Source organism: Pyrus communis, chromosome 16, assembly GCF_041283825.1.
Source record: "Pyrus communis isolate YQ-2024b chromosome 16, ASM4128382v1, whole genome shotgun sequence".
Taxonomy (NCBI): domain Eukaryota; kingdom Viridiplantae; phylum Streptophyta; class Magnoliopsida; order Rosales; family Rosaceae; genus Pyrus; species Pyrus communis.
Window position 1 is genome coordinate 5,793,481 of NC_142580.1, and position 18,554 is coordinate 5,812,034.

Consider the following 18,554-nt stretch of genomic DNA (forward strand, 5'->3'; position numbering starts at 1 on the left):
TCTATTATATTTTTTTGTTTCTTTTTTTAATTCAAAAGTATAAATACAATTCACAAGTGTATTTTTCTTTCTCATTATAAAAAATTTGGAGCACGCAATGAGATTTTTGTAATGCTAATAACAATTCTCTTATTTTTAGCTTTTCAATTATTTCAACCCCTCTCTGGTATTTCCCTTTTAGAAATTAATAATTGCAAAGCAAAGAGACATACGATATTGCGTATAAAATAGTGTTTGACAAAAATAATCAAAAGAGGGAATGAAGAGGGGTTCTTACTGCTCACAATTCCCTTAAAAATGGTGCGGCAATCATAAGGGAGAAGGGCGCAAGTGGGCTCTAGACAAGCACGTGGGACTTTCCTATGGGAAAATGCACGCTGTCATGGCCATGCCATATTTTCCCATCCGAGTTACCACAAACCCTACTTTTTCCAGGAAAATTTTCATTTTCTAGGAAAAGTTTTCATTCACCCACCAGTGTTTGGCAGCAGCTTCTGTCTCTGTAATTTGCAATCTTGAGAGATCATTCCGTTACTGATTTTCTCTACACATAATCTTGATTTGTCTACTTAGTTTAGAGCAGTTTTAGTTTAGTGGTTTTTTTTTTTTAATTTGATTGACCTGTTGGGGATTTGCTGTGTGTGTGTGATTTGGTTGGGATTGCAGAGTGACTTGGGTTTCTTTGTTTGCATGTCCAGGTCACATGGGGTATAGAATTTGACTGATAGGACCTGGACTTTGCTGTTGTTCAATTTGATCCTCCTCTGAGTCTGAGTTTTGCCATTTTAAACAACTTTCTGGTTATATATATACACACACACACACTCACACACATATATAAAAACTCATTTACTCTCACACCCACAAAACAATAGCTCTTGGTTTCCTCTGTTCTTCGATATATATCACCATATCTCATCCAACAAAACCCTTCTTTTTCTTTTTCTTTTTCTTTTCTGTTATTGAAGTGTTTTTTTTATTTATTTAATTTTTATAAGGCTGAGCTCTCTTTGGACTAATCTCTAATTAAATAGGGGGAAATTATAGTTTAAAATCTGTTAAGGAGCTTCTGATGAGCACATAAGAAGAAAACAGAGGAATAAGCCATGAAGTTTATGAAACTTGGATCCCGGCCGGATACTTTCTACGCTACTGAGGCTGTAAGGTAAGATTTTTTGTGAATTTTCTGATTCAATATGAAAATTATTTTTGTTCAATTAATCAGAGGTACTAAAGATTTTTTTTTTTTTTTTTTTTTTTGTTGTTGTTCAATTCAGGTCAGTCTCCTCTGAAGTTTCTAGTGATCTCATAATTCAAGTGAAAGGAAGCAGATATTTGCTCCACAAGGTACACACGTACTACTTTTCACAAAAATAAATTTATGGGATTTCTTGAAGTTCATGTTTTGATGTAATTTAAGTTCAATGTCACACATGGGATTTTCTCAAAATTGTTCTTTTTTCCACTTGTCACACAGTTTCCTCTGTTATCCAAGTGTTTGAGGCTGCAGAGGCTCTGCTCTGAGTACCAAGAATCTTCAAACCACCACATAATCCAGCTCCATGACTTCCCCAGTAGCGTCGAGGCTTTCGAGCTCTGCGCAAAGTTCTGCTACGGCATCACTATCACTCTCAGCGCCTACAACATTGTCGCTTCTCGCTGTGCCGCTGAGTACCTGCAGATGACCGAGGATGTCGAGAAGGGAAACCTTATATACAAACTCGAGGTGTTCTTCAACTCCTGCATCCTCCACGGTTGGAGGGACTCAATTGCCACGCTTCAGAGCACGAAGGCATTTCCTCTGTGGTCGGAGGAGCTTGGAATCACATCCAGGTGCATTGAAGCAATTGCCACAAAAGTCCTCACAAACCCTTCCAAAGTTAGCCTGTCACACAGCTATTCCAGGAGGGGCAGAGATGACATTGTGTCGTGCAATGGCTCCGAGAGCCTCCGGCATAACAGTAGGCCTGCAGGCAGGGGATGGTGGGCTGAGGACATTGCAGAATTGGGGATTGATTTGTATTGGAGAACTATGATTGCTATAAAATCTGGTGGGAAAATTCCCTCTAGTCTCATTGGAGATGCATTGAAAATTTATGCGGTTCGATGGTTGCCTAAAATATCGAAAAACGAATGTGATCATCGACAAGCAGCGTCGGATTCGGATTCAGACTCGGCCAATGATTTAACCTCAAAGCATAGGTTGATCTTGGAGTCCATCGTAAGTTTAGTTCCAGTCGAAAAAGGTGCTGCTTCCACTAGCTTTCTGCTTAAACTTTTAAAGGCAGCCAACATTCTCAATGCTTCTTCTTCTTCAAAAATGGAGTTGGCTAGAAGGGTAGGGCTTCAATTGGATAATGCAACAGTCAATGACTTGCTAATCCCCTCTGCGTCGTGTGAAAGCGACACGCGATATGATGTGGACATAGTCATGACAATTTTGGAGCACTTCTTGCAGCAGGGGCAGAGCCCCCCAACTAGTCCTCCGAGGTCCAAGCTTGGTTTCGAAAGGAGGAGGTCTCGCTCTGCGGAGAACATTGATTTTGAGTTTCAGGAGAGCCGGAGATCTTCCTCGGCGTCACATAGCTCGAAGCTGAAGGTGGCTAAGATTATAGATGTGTATCTTCGGGAGATTGCCCGGGATGTCAATCTGTCCCTCTCAAAATTCATTGCAATTGCTGAGGCAATACCAGAGTTTGCAAGGCTTGACCATGATGATCTCTACAGAGCAATTGACATTTACCTCAAGGTAATAACAAGTTACTTGATCTCAAATTTACCTCAATTCATGTTTTACTGTCTTATAAATTATCTGCACAGGACGTTTGTAAAGAACGGAAGGGCATTGTTTTTGTCGAAAACAAAGATATAACGTGTCTACACGTTTTTTGACAACAATAACATTGGCATATTATCCATGTCATATTGACAGTCTGTTCGAAAAACGAAGATATAACATGTCTACACATTTTTCGACGACAATAACATTGACTATTATCCATAACATATTGACAGTCTGTTTTATCCATCGACGGACTGACGACTATTATGTTAGATTTCTAGGTATATTTCATTGTCAATTTTCCAAATGTGGGACACCATTAGATAACCAACTCTCTTGACCTTAAAATCTTGTCATCATCACAACTTGTTATAAGTTAGGGTTAGGTTTATCCACTAGAAATTTAGAAGGGGTGAGTCCACATTTTCAATAGCATAATAATTAATCATAATTTCTTTTCATTAAATTTTGTTCTATGCTCTGAGTTGGTCTTTATTGATGTTACTTATAGAAAATTCGCTAATTATTGTTATGCCTTCGAATCAGGCACATCCAGACCTAAACAAAAGTGAAAGGAAGAGGCTTTGCAGAATTCTAGACTGCAAAAAGCTCTCAATGGAGGTCTGCATGCATGCTGCACAAAATGAGCTGCTCCCACTAAGAGTGGTGGTCCAAGTTCTTTTCTTTGAGCAAGCTAAAGCCGCCATGGCTGGCGGCAAAGTGACCGAGCTGCCTAGCAACATTAGGGCTCTGCTAGCCTCGCATAACATTGATCCGTCAAAGCCTCCGCCCTCTCTAAGCAACGCTAGTATTGTTCCGGCAGAGGATCAATGGAGCGTTTCAGGCCTGAAATCGCCAAAGTCAAAGACGTCAACTTTACGAATGAAACTGGATGAAGACGATGATTTGGACGACAATGATATGCATCCTGATGGACTTGGGAGAAATTCAAAGTTCAAATCTCTTTGTTCACTTCCTGCTAAACCCAAAAGAATGTTCAGTAAGTTGTGGTCCATAAACAGAACTAGCAGTGAAAAGAACTGAGTGATTTTTGTATAATTTGTTTTCCCTAGCACACCATTAGTGATATCTTCGGTGTATGTAAGTTCTCTCCAAGCTGGAATGCGGTAATCCAAATATTCCAAAGAACAACATATAATACTATGCTTTTTCGCTCCCCTCATTCCTTGTAAACTTACTAGGAACAAAAATTAAGAAGGATTCCAATGTGCATTAGTTAATGTTCATGTAATCTTTTGTAATAAGAAAGAAGATCTTCAGGGCATGATCAAGTGGCTGCTGCAAATCTCAATTCGTTGTACTAGATCAAACCCTTTGTGGGACCAATTTTGTTGTCACTGTCCATGAATCTGCAACACCTGTCTTTGTCTCCTAGCTGCACCTCCATTGGATCCTCACCTTCTAATCAGATTTTATTCCTGTGTTGTGAGAGGGGAGTTCATGTACCTGACTAAATGCACTGCTGTAGTTTTGGAATTTCTGCAAATTAAATTCCACTGCATAATAGAAAATTATATTTTCTCTCAGAAAAATTATGTACTCTTTTTTCGGTTGGTTTGGGGAAATCTTTTGGAAAGTTGAGACAAGTTGCTGTAAACAAAGCACCATTAAAGGATTTAAAGTAAAGAAGTCAAAAAAGCATACAAGAAGAAACAAAAATGATTTACCTGGAGTAAAATCTAGATGAACAATGTTTGTGTCTTCTTACGGGGAACTTACTTATCTAATTACTTACGATATTGTCCGAGCTCATAATTTGAACCGTTCATTATTTTTATCATCATCTAAAGATCATATATACAAAAAAGGATCAGGATCCTCTCCTGAGCTTAGGAGGCTGAGCCTCTTAGGCAAATCACACGGACCGTTGATTTTTGATCCAACGGCTTCAAACAGAGGGCCCCTCTAAAAGTTATAATAATTATAGCCGTTAGATAAAAAATCAACGGTCTGTGTGATTTGCTCAGGAGGCTTAGCCTCCTAAGCTCAAGAAAGGATCCTGATCCTACAAAAAATTAGTTAGTAGGGAGATGTTTTAGTTATTCATATGCATAACACAAATGAACAGTTTATCGTAAAGATGATACTTATTACTAAAACCGTTGATTAGTTTAACACGTATAAATGACAAAACGATCTCCAAACTGAATGATATTTTACAAATACGATCTTTACAACAATCATACCCCATCAACTGACCGACACATTCACCTCAAATTTCTTGTTTTTTATAATCTTTTTCAAATTGAGGATGACATCAAACTACCTGGTGCTGTGTTGCATGGAACTAATCATAATGTCAAAAGCCTATTTGGCACCTATTAAAAGGTTACTCATGTTACAATACTAGCATCCGATCGTGTTAGAATGTAAATATCCAATTCAAAATTACTGAGCGGCTCAAGAATTTTTAAGCAGTTATGTTATCGCGCGTTCATCCTTTCGTGCCGGATGTTAAGGTAAGCTCAACACAATTGAGCTTAGTTGACTTATTGTAAATTCGATTTTTCTAGAATTAGGACTTAATTTGTATAATCCGCTGCGTGTAATCCTATTTATATTCTTCCGTATGGAGAAGACAAATACAATTCAGAATATTTCTTCATATTTTAGCAATAATCTCAACGACGCCCACAATAGTTATTGGTGATTATCTGCGGAAACTAGTACAATCGATAGACAAATGTTACCTTGCTTGCTTTTGGATTTTACATGCAATAATTTTAACCATCCTTGGCAATTCAACTGAGACTTCCAATCGGCAAGAACAAATTGGGGTCACTTTCATTCTCCTGTTGATACGTAAAGTTCCATGTTTGCCATCCAAAAATGATTAGAGCAATAGGAATTCCATTGCTATTGTCTTGTTGGAATGCTATTAGGAATATAGTGAGTCAGATGCCAATATATCATTGAGATCGAATTCTGCATGCAGAAACAGACATCTTACTTACTATTTGGGGAAAGTAGTACAGACTACAGAGAGAGATGGAATTTCTCTCGTATGTACTTGTAACCTTTGATTTGGTGCTTCATAATTTGGTGTTGTTTGGCTCGATACAAGCCAAACGAATTATGTGCGAGATGTGCAGGATCGCACGTCGAGGTAATACAACAATAACCTACAATTACGAATATCCCTGTATGGTTTGAACTTAGTAGAGGCCACTTGCTAAGTCGGTGACACGACACAACATAATTGTGGCGGAGATCGTTGTCCTTTCAATATTTTCAATATGATTACCGTCGTCATGGTTTATTACAGTTTTCCTCCACATTCTCCATAATTGTGTGAAAACAAATGTATTTTACTTTGCAATTTCGTTGTCTTAAAGTTTTTTTTCCCCAATCATTCAGTTAGTAAGGCCATTCCACTATATGAGGAACTTAAGTAAATGTCGAATTGTATAGAAAAACATTGACACGCACAGAGCTTCAAGTATTGCAATAAGACACAAACCATAGAAGAACCAACCAGATTTCGTGTAGTAGAATTGTAGAAACAGCCTCTTTGCAAAAAACAAGTGTAAGGTTGCGTACGGTAGACGTCTCCCCTTTGGGACCATCGCAAAGCGGATAGCCTTATTAGTTTGGGATCGCCCTTTTAGTGAAGAAATTCGATATAAATTATACTACAGATGTGCTAGGTTTTACAGCGATTGCCCATGTCGCTTAACAAATGAATGATCCTTATAAAACCCTTGATAAAATGCCATATTTTTAATTCTCAATACAAAATAAGGATGGTTACAAAGTACAGAGAAAATACAAAATTTCCAAACTTTAGCAAAGAGCCATGCCATATATGATATAAATAATACATATAGTAACGCTCTTATTTTTCATTAGATCGTTGCTGGCGTTACAAGCTTAGGATCATGGTGATGAGCAGAGGTAGGTTGCATTATAAGCCAGCCTTAGACGCTGGGTCTTGGGCTCGGGGGGAAGCGTAGCTCAGGCTTTTCGTCCGCTGGAGGCTCGGGGTCCGGTGAAGCCTGCAACGGAACGAACCCTCATGCGTAGTCGGGGAGCAAAGGCAATTGTTCTTGGTCATGCTCTGCTGTCTCATAAGCCCGGCGCACACGACTTGATCAGTCTGATGATCCGATGGAATCTCCACCTTTATCACGTCCTTCTTGCTTACTTGGTCGTCACTCTCCATTAGACTCGATCAACACACCTTGAATTATATCGGAAAAGAAAGAAACAAAGAAAATAAGACAATAAGAAGAATAAAGAAGTAGTAAATTTTGCACCTAAAAAAAACTTGGTGATCCGGAAAAGTAGTGACTGGTGTGACAAGATAGAAATTTGTTGTGTGACAAGATAGAAGTTTAAACCAATAATTAATATTTTGGTACGAAAAATTGTGGAGAAGTTTCTGCTTGAAGGATGTATATGGCTGCTGCTGCTGCTGCTGCTAATATTTTCTTATTAGATGGAAAGAAAGAAAGGAGGGACAAGAAAAAGATAAGAAAAGTTGATGCGTGTATACACTTGATTTAAAAACCTTGATGGGTTGATGAGGAGGTCATGCATGATCTCTCTCTCAATCTCTTTCTCTCTCTCTCTCTCCCCACGGGTGTGATAATAGTCCATTAACGTCCCACCTACATCTCTATCACCTTTTGATAATGCTCCAACCACTTGTGGAAACCCGTCATCGTCGTCATCATCATCATCCATAACATAGAGAGCATTAGCTGATTCTCCTTCTACTCTTTTTGTGAAATTGCATTGAATCATGAAACTACATCATATATAGAGAGAAACTTCGATACGTTGTCCTACTAGAACAACTCACATATCTAAAATCAAATATGAAATTCAAAATACAGAAGACGAGAGACTTCATATATTTGTGGGACGGTGTTATTTCTTCAATAATTGATCCAGTTTTTTTCTCCAAATGGAGATATCTTCATAGGGATACCCCCTCTCGATTCTAGGGGTCTGTGTAATTGCAGGTATTCTCACAATCTAAGAATATGAAACCCTAGTAGATAGAAGGGGTCTAATTCTTATATCAAGTCGCCCAATTAGGTTGTACATTCACATGAAAGTCAAGATTATTACAAGAAAATGGGGTGAGGGTTCACAGAAATGCTCTGATCCTACAAATTGGGACAACACAAAGTCCTTCATATGCAACACATGTTCTACATTAATTAAAGACACTTTTACAGGAAATGATTAAAAGAAAGTTTTTGATACATTTATCGTCGAAACATACCTCAATTTCTTCTCAATTTGGACAGAAAAGGTAAACGATTTGGCCAAAAATAAAATTCTCTCAAAGCTTCTGCCAGAAAAATGGTTCTGTTTCTCAAGCAATGAGAAGAAATTCCATCTAGCAATCTTGTTTAGCACTATTGGGCCTGAGAATCTGGGCCTATTACCATCTGTTTGACTTTCTAGTGGCCCACGGTCAACCACGATTAATTAAGCCTTTGTGAGAAGCTTTCTGAAGGGTGAAAACTCCGTTCAGGGCTCAACAGACCCAGTTTCACCTTACCAGTTAAAGGAGAATTGGGCTTCTTAAAACAAGTTGAGATAAATTATCAATGTATGACATTGATGAGAGGGTGTGATATTCACGCACTTATTTTTACTTTTTACACACTTCTTGTTAATTTTTGTCATTTGATCTTCTTTAATTCAATCGATTCGACGGCCATAAATTAAGAGGGAGTGTATGAAATAAAAAGAGGTGTGTGGATAGCACTATCCTTGATAAGATAATATGGGATTATGGATTCATTGAATTGTAAGTGCATAACATTAAAGACAATATAACAAATAAGGGTGGGCAGAAAGAGAAAAGAGTTCCGCATGTTAATCCAATAATCCCGTTAATGCTAAACATGATTAGGGGGATGGATTGGTAATATATTCTTTGAATTCAATTTTAATGAGCATTATCCAAGGCGTTGAGGTCCCCGAATACTGTATTGAGTTACGTGTCTTAATCCCGAGGCCACAAGGTCGAAGTAGTGAGATTAAGTATAAGTAGGATAAGTAATCCTACGAAAATGCACATAATATGATCATGGAAGTGTGGTATTGATTATTTTCAACCAACGTTATTGATTTTTAAGTACCATACCTCAGATAGGATTCAAACAAGGAACCTTACATAACAACAATAACAATAACAACCACCAAGTCTTATTTCGCTAAGTGAGATTGGTTATATAAATTCTAAAACGATATTAGGCTTGTTTTTGCGACAAATCTTCCGTTAGCTCTAAGTACTTCATATCTTCTTTTTTTTCTTTTTAATTCTCTTTCCAAGTCTCGCTAGATCTTCCTCTACCCTTTGTCAAAGTCTTTGTCTCATAATCGCATCTTCTAACCAGAGTATCTGTACATCTTCTATTCACATTTCCAAACCACTTTAATTAATTTTATCTTCAATTACGATCACTCCCTACCTAAACCCTAGACTTTACATAAAGAGACAAAAACACAACTAATCCACCCCCATTACTTATCCTACCCGCCAAACCAATCAATCCAAAAGAGCGATGAGAGCGTACAAGTGCATAGCCACAGTAACTAGCTACGACTCATGAGACCTAAAACTTGGTCCAAGACAGCTTCCTCCAAACCTAATAAGGGTCATTCTCTAGTTGAATATTATTCTTCAAGTCCAATCCATCTAAATTTCCTTCTCTTATATCCGTTGATTTGGAATTTGAATGGTAGTTCCCAAAAGACAGTTTAGTGAAGTAGCTAATAACTCCCCTCTACTAATTAGTAGAGTCATTAGGAGCTCTACGAAAGGTTATGTTGACATCTTTGTGGACTGCAACTGCATCTGTATGTACATTCATCACTCAAGTCCCAAACCCTGGTCCAGCTTCTATTGATCTCAATTATTAACCATTTATAAAAGCACTAAACAAGTACTTCATTCAGAGTTTAAACACGTAGTAAGTGGAGGAGAAAGGCTCTTTAGCTATGCTTTAGTGGGGTGCATTCTCATGCATGTAGCCGTACAAGAAACACGATAAGCTCTTGCCCTGTATACTTTCTTCATATCTAAGTGTGAAAATGCGAGCACAAATTCCCACATATGTGAGAGACCAATTAAACATGCAAGGATTTATAAGAGATTGAGTTACTATCTATATTGTCATTTGGTTTTGTGGTGGAACCTCAACTTTCTTCATGGTATCAAAACAGGTTGGCTCACACGTGAAGCCCAACGGCTACACGTGCTTTACATCACTCCATTTGTGTTGTTCACGTGTTAGGCTTAAAAATTCATCATCTGTGAGGGGGCATGTAAGAATGCGAGGACAAAATTTGACGTCAGTGAGGTACCAAATCATGTAAGGATTTATAAAAAATTTAGCTACTCTCCATATTACCAAACAACGCTTAAACTAGCTAAGTCATTTAACAAGTAATCCCACTTTTGTTTTCCTATTTGATTTAATAATTTGTGCATACAAAATGTCCTAAGTAAAATTACTGATTTTATTATTATAATAGTTTCGAACATCATAATAGATGGAGTGTTGAGTTTTACAATTCCGATTATAAGTCTAATATATAGTAGATCACATTTTGCTTACATAGTGCAGAGTCTTGTTGCAAATGAAAATCATTTGTACATTGTAGGCTAGTATCTAGTCATTTACTCAAAGATTTGTACCACACTACTCAAGCATTCAACTTAAATGCCTCGTTTGGTATACCAGATATGACTATTAATACGGAATCGGGTGTTTGGCGCCCTCTTGTATTAAATTGGACGGGACTAATTTAATCCGATCTGCTTATTTTACACGACATACACCCTCTTACTAAAACCGTCCAAAATGGGCGTATTATTAGTTTTGTACCTTTCCTTCTCTCTCGCACGAACTGGGCTCTCTCTCTCTCGAACTCCCTCGCCGTCACCCTTCTCTCGCCATATCTCTGTCTTCTCTAGCCGGATTTGTTCTCCCCGTCTCCACTAGCTAGCTTTGTTCTCCCTGTCACCTCCGTTGTTTGATAATTAGAGATGCTCACAGAGACCACTCGCACCACCACCGTACAAATTTGGAAAGATTTCATCTGGGTTTTAGAAGCTTGACTGCGAAATGATGATAAGATTTGAAAATTCGAAAAGATTTCATCTGGGTTTTATGATTTTGCATGTTTCCCCCCTTTTTGTTTTTTGATAGTAATTTAGTTTCCTTAATTTCTGATTTTTGAATTAGTTTCAGACATTATTCTAAAAATCACCGCTTAACGCCGCCTAGGCACTATGCGGCTGGCCGTCTAGTCTTGCTGAGTCGCTTGCCTAGACAGCCTAGCCCTTCCAGACCCGCCTAAACACCAGCTGTGGAAAATATGGAAGAGAATGCTTTTTCTCATTATTTTTCTCTACAAGATTACAAGGATATATATACATGATACAAGTGTGTAGGTAGGACAAGGTAGGACGGCTGTAGGACGGCTTGACGGCTGTAGGACGGCTGTAGGACGGCTAATTCTTCCAATACCAGTCTAGATTGCAACTCACTTAAATAGAAAATATAATACTTTCCTTTTGCATTTTATTGTTTCCAATAAATTGTAAGATACTTTTTGAACACTTAAATAAACACATATTACATGTTTGCTCCTTATGTTTTCATTATGGTCCAATACTTTATAATATATATGTCATTTTATTTTTCTGGTTTATGATGAAATTATATATATTTTAAATATAAACAGACATTTATTTGCATGAAATACAATAGATTTACTTAAATCCGTCTAGCCGCCTAAGTGCTAGGTCCCAACCCGCCGCCTGACTAACGCTTAGAACAATGTTTTCAGATGTATAGGCAGAAGCTACGGTGCATTTCAATCCTCTTTGGGCCAAGAATAAAGCGAGTGAGGGTGTTTGGAGGGGGCGGTGCGGCAGAGATATCTGGAGAAGAGGTGATTTCAATTTTTTTTTTACTTCTCTTTAAATAATTTGATTTAAATGGAGGACAAGTAGGAAATGCAATATCGAAGTTCAAAATGACAAAATACTTTTTTACTTTTTATTTGTTTTTTTATTTGATCCATTTTGTGGTTGTGAATATTATTAATTGTAAAAACATTTTGTTTTTCCATTAGTCAGGAATTTTATCTTAAAAATAATAATACTTGAATTCCTCTTATCTGGTATGGTACCAAACACAGTATAAATAATACAGTCATTAGTCTAATACTACACTAAACACCCGACTAATTTAGTGAATATTATCCGAAACTATTTATCATATCCGACTGAAATAGTCAATACAGTCCAAACGCAATCAAAGTTAAAGTTGACAGGACAAATGAATTCACTATTCCTAATTAAAGTCAAAGTTTCTAATTAAATAGAACCCCCTTGCATGTGGTTCATTGTACTAGTAGATACGGTGTTAGGTTTCTACCGATGCGCTTAAGGTTTGAAAATTTCCTCTCCTTAATTAATGTAATAGTTTGGACATTTTTACCCATGCGTTCATGATTCAAAAATCTCCTCTCCTTAATTAATGTACCCTTCCCTCCTCTTAATAATAGTAAAATTTTTATTAAAAAATAAAAAACCCTTGCCCATTGCTATTTGTAATAGGAAGGGTCTTTGATTCTTATGGTTAGAGGAACAAGTTGTACACTTGTTATTACCTTGATATCCACAACCTCTCTTAGTCATGAGACATACTAGTTCTCTTATGTTAGAGGATTTTCACCTATTTTGATAGATTAGCGTCAAGGAGTGGAGAGATTTTTGTGTGAGGAATTCGGAGGTGGTTGATCGTGAAAGTGGTTTGAGAGGGAGTGGAATTAATTTAGAATAGGTCGTTAGGATTGTGCCATATGTCCAATTTTACTTTTGATGAATAATGATTTTGGTGTTTGTTTCTAGATTAGGAAATATTTTTTGGAAACACGAGGCAAATTAAACACATAATTTTGCCATGACAGAAGAAGAATTTTTTGTGTTTTCACTTGGCATGTTAGGAAATATTTTTAATTGTTTCCTCTTGATATTTTTTTTTCCTAGTTTCTAACGATTTGTTTTTAATTTTTAATTTCGAAATAAATTGTGACCGTTGAATTAAAGGGATCGTTGGAATCAAAATGTTAGAACTCTCCCTTGTTTCATAGAACCGCGTTATTTGCATTGTTGACCGTTGCCATGGGCTCACGTGCTACTTCAGGACAGATTTTTCAGTGTGATCGGTACACAGGGTATTACATTACGTGTCTTTATATAAATGGTAGGATATATGTGCTAAAAAGTTTATAACTTTAAAAATAAAATGTTCCACCAATTTTATAAAAATAGGTGATGTAACATCTGTATTTCCATCACAAAGAAAAATTTATCCTGCTTCACTGTTGGACCACCCGCTTGCCAAGCATGTGAAACCACAAAAAAAAAAAAAAAAAAAAAAAAAAGCGAAAAAAAAGATCTAGCCTGAAGTTAGCCAAAGCGTGTTGGGTTTAGGGTTAGGTTAGAATTGCCTTGGGCCGAAATTATCAAGGCTTGACAAAAATGGGCGGAGGGTGTTTAGGGTTGGTTTTGGCACATTTCCATGGCTAAAAATCATGTGTGAAAGTACTCTCACTAATTCACTTTTTTTTTTTAATATTCAAAGAGGCTCCAAGTTGCTACTTGGTATTACAGTTAGAACTTAGAAGTATTCATCTTCACTTGTAAGTGAGAGGTTTTAGGTTCGATTTTCGCCAAAGATAAATTTGAACCACATTATTGCTAACCCATTGTGAGCATCCCCTTGGTGTAAATAATATTGTTTGCTCAAAAAAAAAAAAAAAAAAAAAGCTCCAAGTTCAAATCACTTTCCTCACGTAAAATAAAAATAAAAATAAAATAATAATTAACACAGAAATACCAAATCGACACATTCTATGTATATATGCATACTCCGTATTTCGGTCAAACTGAAAAATCTCTCCTTGCCATGGCTTTGGTCGGCATTAGCTCTTCTTGGCTTAGTTGCAATTTGTGTTTATTTGTGCCGCCTAGCAGTTGTGTGGCCTCACTTTTGTGATGATTTTTTGTGTTCCTCGAATCTGTCACCATTGATCTATTGTGGTGAATTTGCACCGACGGTTTTTTTGTTTTGTGTTGTTTGTGGTGGCCATGTTGGTGATTTATGTGTTGTGCGTTACTCTCTCCAGATCAAGAATTTAGTCACTAGAGAAATGCACTACTTTGGCAACCTTTTTGCAATCGTGTTTTAACTTTTAATGAAATACCATTGTTGTTTCGGATAAAAAAAGGTTTAAAGAAAGTTAAGGTTCTATCATAAAACTAATTGGCAATTTAGGGAGTAACTCAACTTACTTATAAGCCTATACAAGATCATTTCTCTCATTAATATGTGATCCATTTTCAACATGCCCTATCATATTGGTGAATTTTCAAGTTTTACAAGTGAACAATACAAAGGAGTGACGCGGAGCACGTGTGACCATTGAGATTCGTACGTGTGACAACCTACTCTAAATACCAAGAAGGAAGTTGGGTTCCACCATAAACTTAATAGGCAATATGAAGACTAATCCAATTTATTTATAAGCTCATATAAGATCTCTTCTCCTATCAATATGAGATTCATTCTTAACTTTTGATAGGAAATTTTGAACACTAACTAATTTAAACCTCATATAGAATTATAACTATTATTTTAAATTTACAATAATTATAACCAAAAGTTGATATAAAAATACAGATATACCCTTAGAATAGAAACTGAGAGATAAAAAGAAGAGCTTGAAAACAGATAAAAAAAACTCAAATCAAAATGTAAATTAAATTAAAAGTTGAAAACAAATGCACGTAACCTAGCAGCTATCCTATCCCATTACTCAGTCCTCCACCCCGACCACCACACGCTGGCGGCTGCAACCTTCTCTCACCACCTCACCCCCACATTTGTGTGTACAGTATACAATTCCTCCTCTAGCAATCTTATGTTTTGTTTTCAATCTTTTGATTTTCAAAGTTATGGGTTAATGGGTGTATGATCAATTTGAACTTTTTGGTTTTCATTTGTTCTTTTGGGTGTGATTTCAACGAGAGAGCTATTTATTTAAAGTGTGATTGATTTTCACGGTTGATCTGGACTTGCGTTTTATTCGTTGCAGAACTTTTACCCACCACCAGATCTTGAACCAGGGTGGTGTGGGGAGGGCAGGCTCTTCCGGATTCGCAGCGCCACCTGTGGGGTAGTGGTGGTGGGGGTGGGCGAATTAGGTCACGGTGTGGCTTTGAACTTGCAATGGAAAGGGATTTAACTGCCATTTATTGAGATTAATTTTACTACAAAATTATAATGTGTATCAAAGGGTATATTAATAATTTCATATTAAACATTGTATTTTCTGCTGAACACGATTTTTGACAAAGGCCAAGGCTTCTTTTTTTGAACGGCCCCAGATTGTAGGCAAGCCAAGATACTTCCCCGGGTCCGGGGAGTCAATCATATTTAAGACCGCTCCAATCTCATCTCTGGCATGCTGAGGAGTGTTTGCAGAAAAGAACAAGGTGGATTTATTGTAGTTGATCTTTTGTCCCGAGGCTTCACGATAGGTATTGAGGATATGGATAAAGGCTTGGCAGTTTTGTGAGGTGGCTTTTAAGAAAGACGAGTGATATCCATACATCCCATTTTACTTCTCATATACATTTTTAATTTTCGGTCGTCGGATAAGATGAAATTAAGAAGATCAACGAACAGAAATTATCAAATGGTGTGTGAAAAGTAAAATAGGGTGTGTGAATAGCACATTTCTTAAGAAAAAGAGGGAATCATCTGCAAATAATAGATGAGAAACGGTGGGTCCTCCTTGGGAAATAGATATGCTTTGTATAGCATTCTCAGTGCAAGCTTTTGTTAGCCGAGGAGAAAGGGGCTTGCATTATTTTTCGCAGGCATTAAACTCTTGATACAAAATTAAAATGCTAGGGCTAGGAGGACCACATATCTTGTGCATGCTACCTTATTCATGTGCCTAAACAACACAGCAAGTATTGAAAACTTGGGCAGTGGTGGTCGGTTCATCCCTAATTTAAAGTAGATCATGTTTGTGTCCTCTTTATGGGGTTTTACTTGTGTACTTACTTACAATTAATGTTTTTTTAATCATCTGAAGACTATAATTACAATCGTTCATTATTTTTATTATCATCTAAAGATCGTATTTACAATAAATATTCAATTTTGAGTTCTTTTCTCCATTCATACGCATAAAAACAAGTAAATGGTTCACATGATAATGTTATTTGTTACTGAAACCGTTAACACGTATGGATGACTAAACAATCTCCAAATCAAATGATTTTTTTGCACATACGATATTTTGATAATGACAAAGAGAATGAACAGTTCCGATTATGATATTTGGACAGTAAACATTCGCTAATCGTAAGAGAGAGATATTATCTCCTCTCTAACTTTAATTCCCCTCCCGCTCCCTCCTGTCCTTTCTCACTTTTTTTTTTTGTCTTTCTTTCCCTATAAAGAAGTGAATACAAGATGTTGACGTGATTTAATCGCGATCGTTCAAAAGAAGTGGACTAAAGAGAATGGAAATTGGAAAAAAAAAAAAAAATCCTACTTTAATTGTAAATAGAAGAACACAAGTACTATCCTTTAAAATATTAATCAAGATCAAATTTTTTTAAGAAAAACTAACGAAAAGGGTTTGGAAATTTTGAGTTTTAATGAAAATGACAAAAAGATGTTGTAAATCCATAGTACCAAGAGTGACTTTTTAGAGTAAAATTGTGGTCTTTTGTTATAATGAATAGTACCATGAGTGTTTCGTTATAAAACTCCCATTTTTTCAAGGGTGTCCCACATGTCACCTGATGTTTGTAGGATCCCTTGATTCACTTTCATCAGGGAGGTGCCACATACACGTTTCTAGGTTTGAAATAAAACCTAAGAAATTTAACAAACTCAAAAACATATAATTTGAATCAATTATATATTTCTTCTGTTTGCGTGGATTATTTTTTCTCTTTTTTGGAGTTCGTGAAAATTGTTTTTAGGTTACTCGATGTCTCAGGTACCGTTTAGTACGTGGGACGGGACGGAACAGAATGGGACAAGTTATTCCGTCCCACGTTTGCTGCGCCTAAAACTGATAGAACGAGCTGTTCCACAAGACGAGTTTTGGGTGAATTTTTGTTCCACCTCACCCCCCTGGAACGACTCGTTCCACATCCGTGGAACACAAAATTATAACCTCTCTGTCTCCTTCTTCTTCCTCCTTGTTTCCATCCGAGGGTATCTTTGCTCCCGCTCCGTTCCGTTCCGTCCTGTCTCGTCCCGTCCCGTCCCATTCCGTTCCGTCCCGTCCTGTCTGCATACCAAACGATACCTCAATGAACTTCAAAAATGTGTGAGGAAACCAAATTAAAGACACTAGTTGATATGCAGAGGAAATAAAAATGAGACGCGAAAATCATCTCTCCTAACACCCTTGGCCGATCTGGACTCGAAAGAGGCGCTACTATCCTCTTGCCATCGGCCAGCATACTGAATACATAAAAAATTATACGAATGTGGAGACAAATTTTTATATCGGTATCTTTATATTGTCAATTAGTTTTATGGTAACGACAAGTTCCTTAATGGAATCAAAATCCCACATTGGTGGGGGACCAAACTACCATGCAAGTGCTTATAAGTAGTTTGGCTATACCCTATATCGTCAACTATTCTTATCATAGAATCCCAACTTTATTCATATATCAAATTAAATTGACCCACGTGTCAAACCCAAGGTCCATACGTGCTCCAAATCATTTAATTTGTATTGTCTACGTGTTAGGCTTAAAAATCTATCGCATGAAGAGACGTGTGAAAATATAAGGATAAAGTTTTACATCGATGAAAGATCTAACCATGCAAGAGTTTATAACGAGTATTGATTATATATTAAAACTCCAAACTTTCTCCAAAATCAAGAGGAAAGAAAAACTTTGTCTGAAACAAACTTGTGCAACATTTTTATGCCATGCAAGGCAAATGCAACTCAATATATATATATATATATATATATATATATATATATATATATATATATTTTGGTATACAAACAATTCGGACATTGGAGCAGGGAGAACTTGATTAAACTCATTCCAGCTAATGCAACTTCACTCTGAATTTTTTATATTTATTTATTTTTTAGAAGCTAGCACTAGTTGCTTGTTGAGTCCAAGAAAATTGGATACGGAGCCCATCAAATATTTAGGTATCGACAATTAGAGAGGAATCAAGATAGAACCGAAAAGTCGAATGATGGCCTTGCAAGGTGCCAGATTTCCAAGGTCAAACCGTACCACTGTAAAGCCAACCGAACAATTATTATCACAGTTCAGATAAACAAAAGCAAAATATTATAACGAGACAAATTTCCAAAACTAAAATGTAAATAATTAGAAACCCAGATTATGCATACAGTTAATTATATCGATTATGTAATCAAGATACGACGACAATTAAGATCTTTTTTTTTCTCTTCCTTTCTGTTCCTCATGACTAACTAAAAACTAAAAACAGAAACAGTTTCCGCCAACCACCTTAAAAATAAGAATTAAGGACAGAAACCCTAAGTTCAAATGGGAAGAACAAGAGAAAGATTACATGCAAACTGGTTAGATTCATACCATTTTTTTTTCTTTTTATGTAGCTATCTTATAAAGCTACCTTATCATATGAGAGCATTTTAGGGGAGCTAGGAATTATTA

General features: G+C 36.8%; 1 protein-coding gene across 1 annotated transcript; it reads left to right on the plus strand.

Moving 5' to 3' along the window:
• The first annotated feature begins 255 nt into the window (after positions 1 to 255).
• LOC137732038 (BTB/POZ domain-containing protein At1g67900) lies at positions 256 to 4,067 on the plus strand. The gene is made up of 5 exons (XM_068471329.2): positions 256 to 502; positions 1,035 to 1,165; positions 1,278 to 1,347; positions 1,478 to 2,749; positions 3,329 to 4,067. Exons 2-5 carry the CDS (start codon positions 1,107 to 1,109, stop codon positions 3,824 to 3,826), a joined length of 1,899 nt encoding a protein of 632 aa, XP_068327430.2. The 5' UTR covers positions 256 to 502; positions 1,035 to 1,106; the 3' UTR covers positions 3,827 to 4,067.
• The last annotated feature ends 14,487 nt before the right edge of the window (positions 4,068 to 18,554 follow it).

Excerpts from the sequence above, each read along its gene's own strand:
- LOC137732038 (XM_068471329.2), top strand. The coding sequence starts at position 1,107 with ATGAAGTTTATGAAACTTGGATCCCGGCCGGATACTTTCTACGCTACT. Across the intron at positions 1,348-1,477 it reads GCAGATATTTGCTCCACAAG|TTTCCTCTGTTATCCAAGTG; the intron begins GTACACACGTAC and ends CTTGTCACACAG. Across the intron at positions 2,750-3,328 it reads CAATTGACATTTACCTCAAG|GCACATCCAGACCTAAACAA; the intron begins GTAATAACAAGT and ends CCTTCGAATCAG.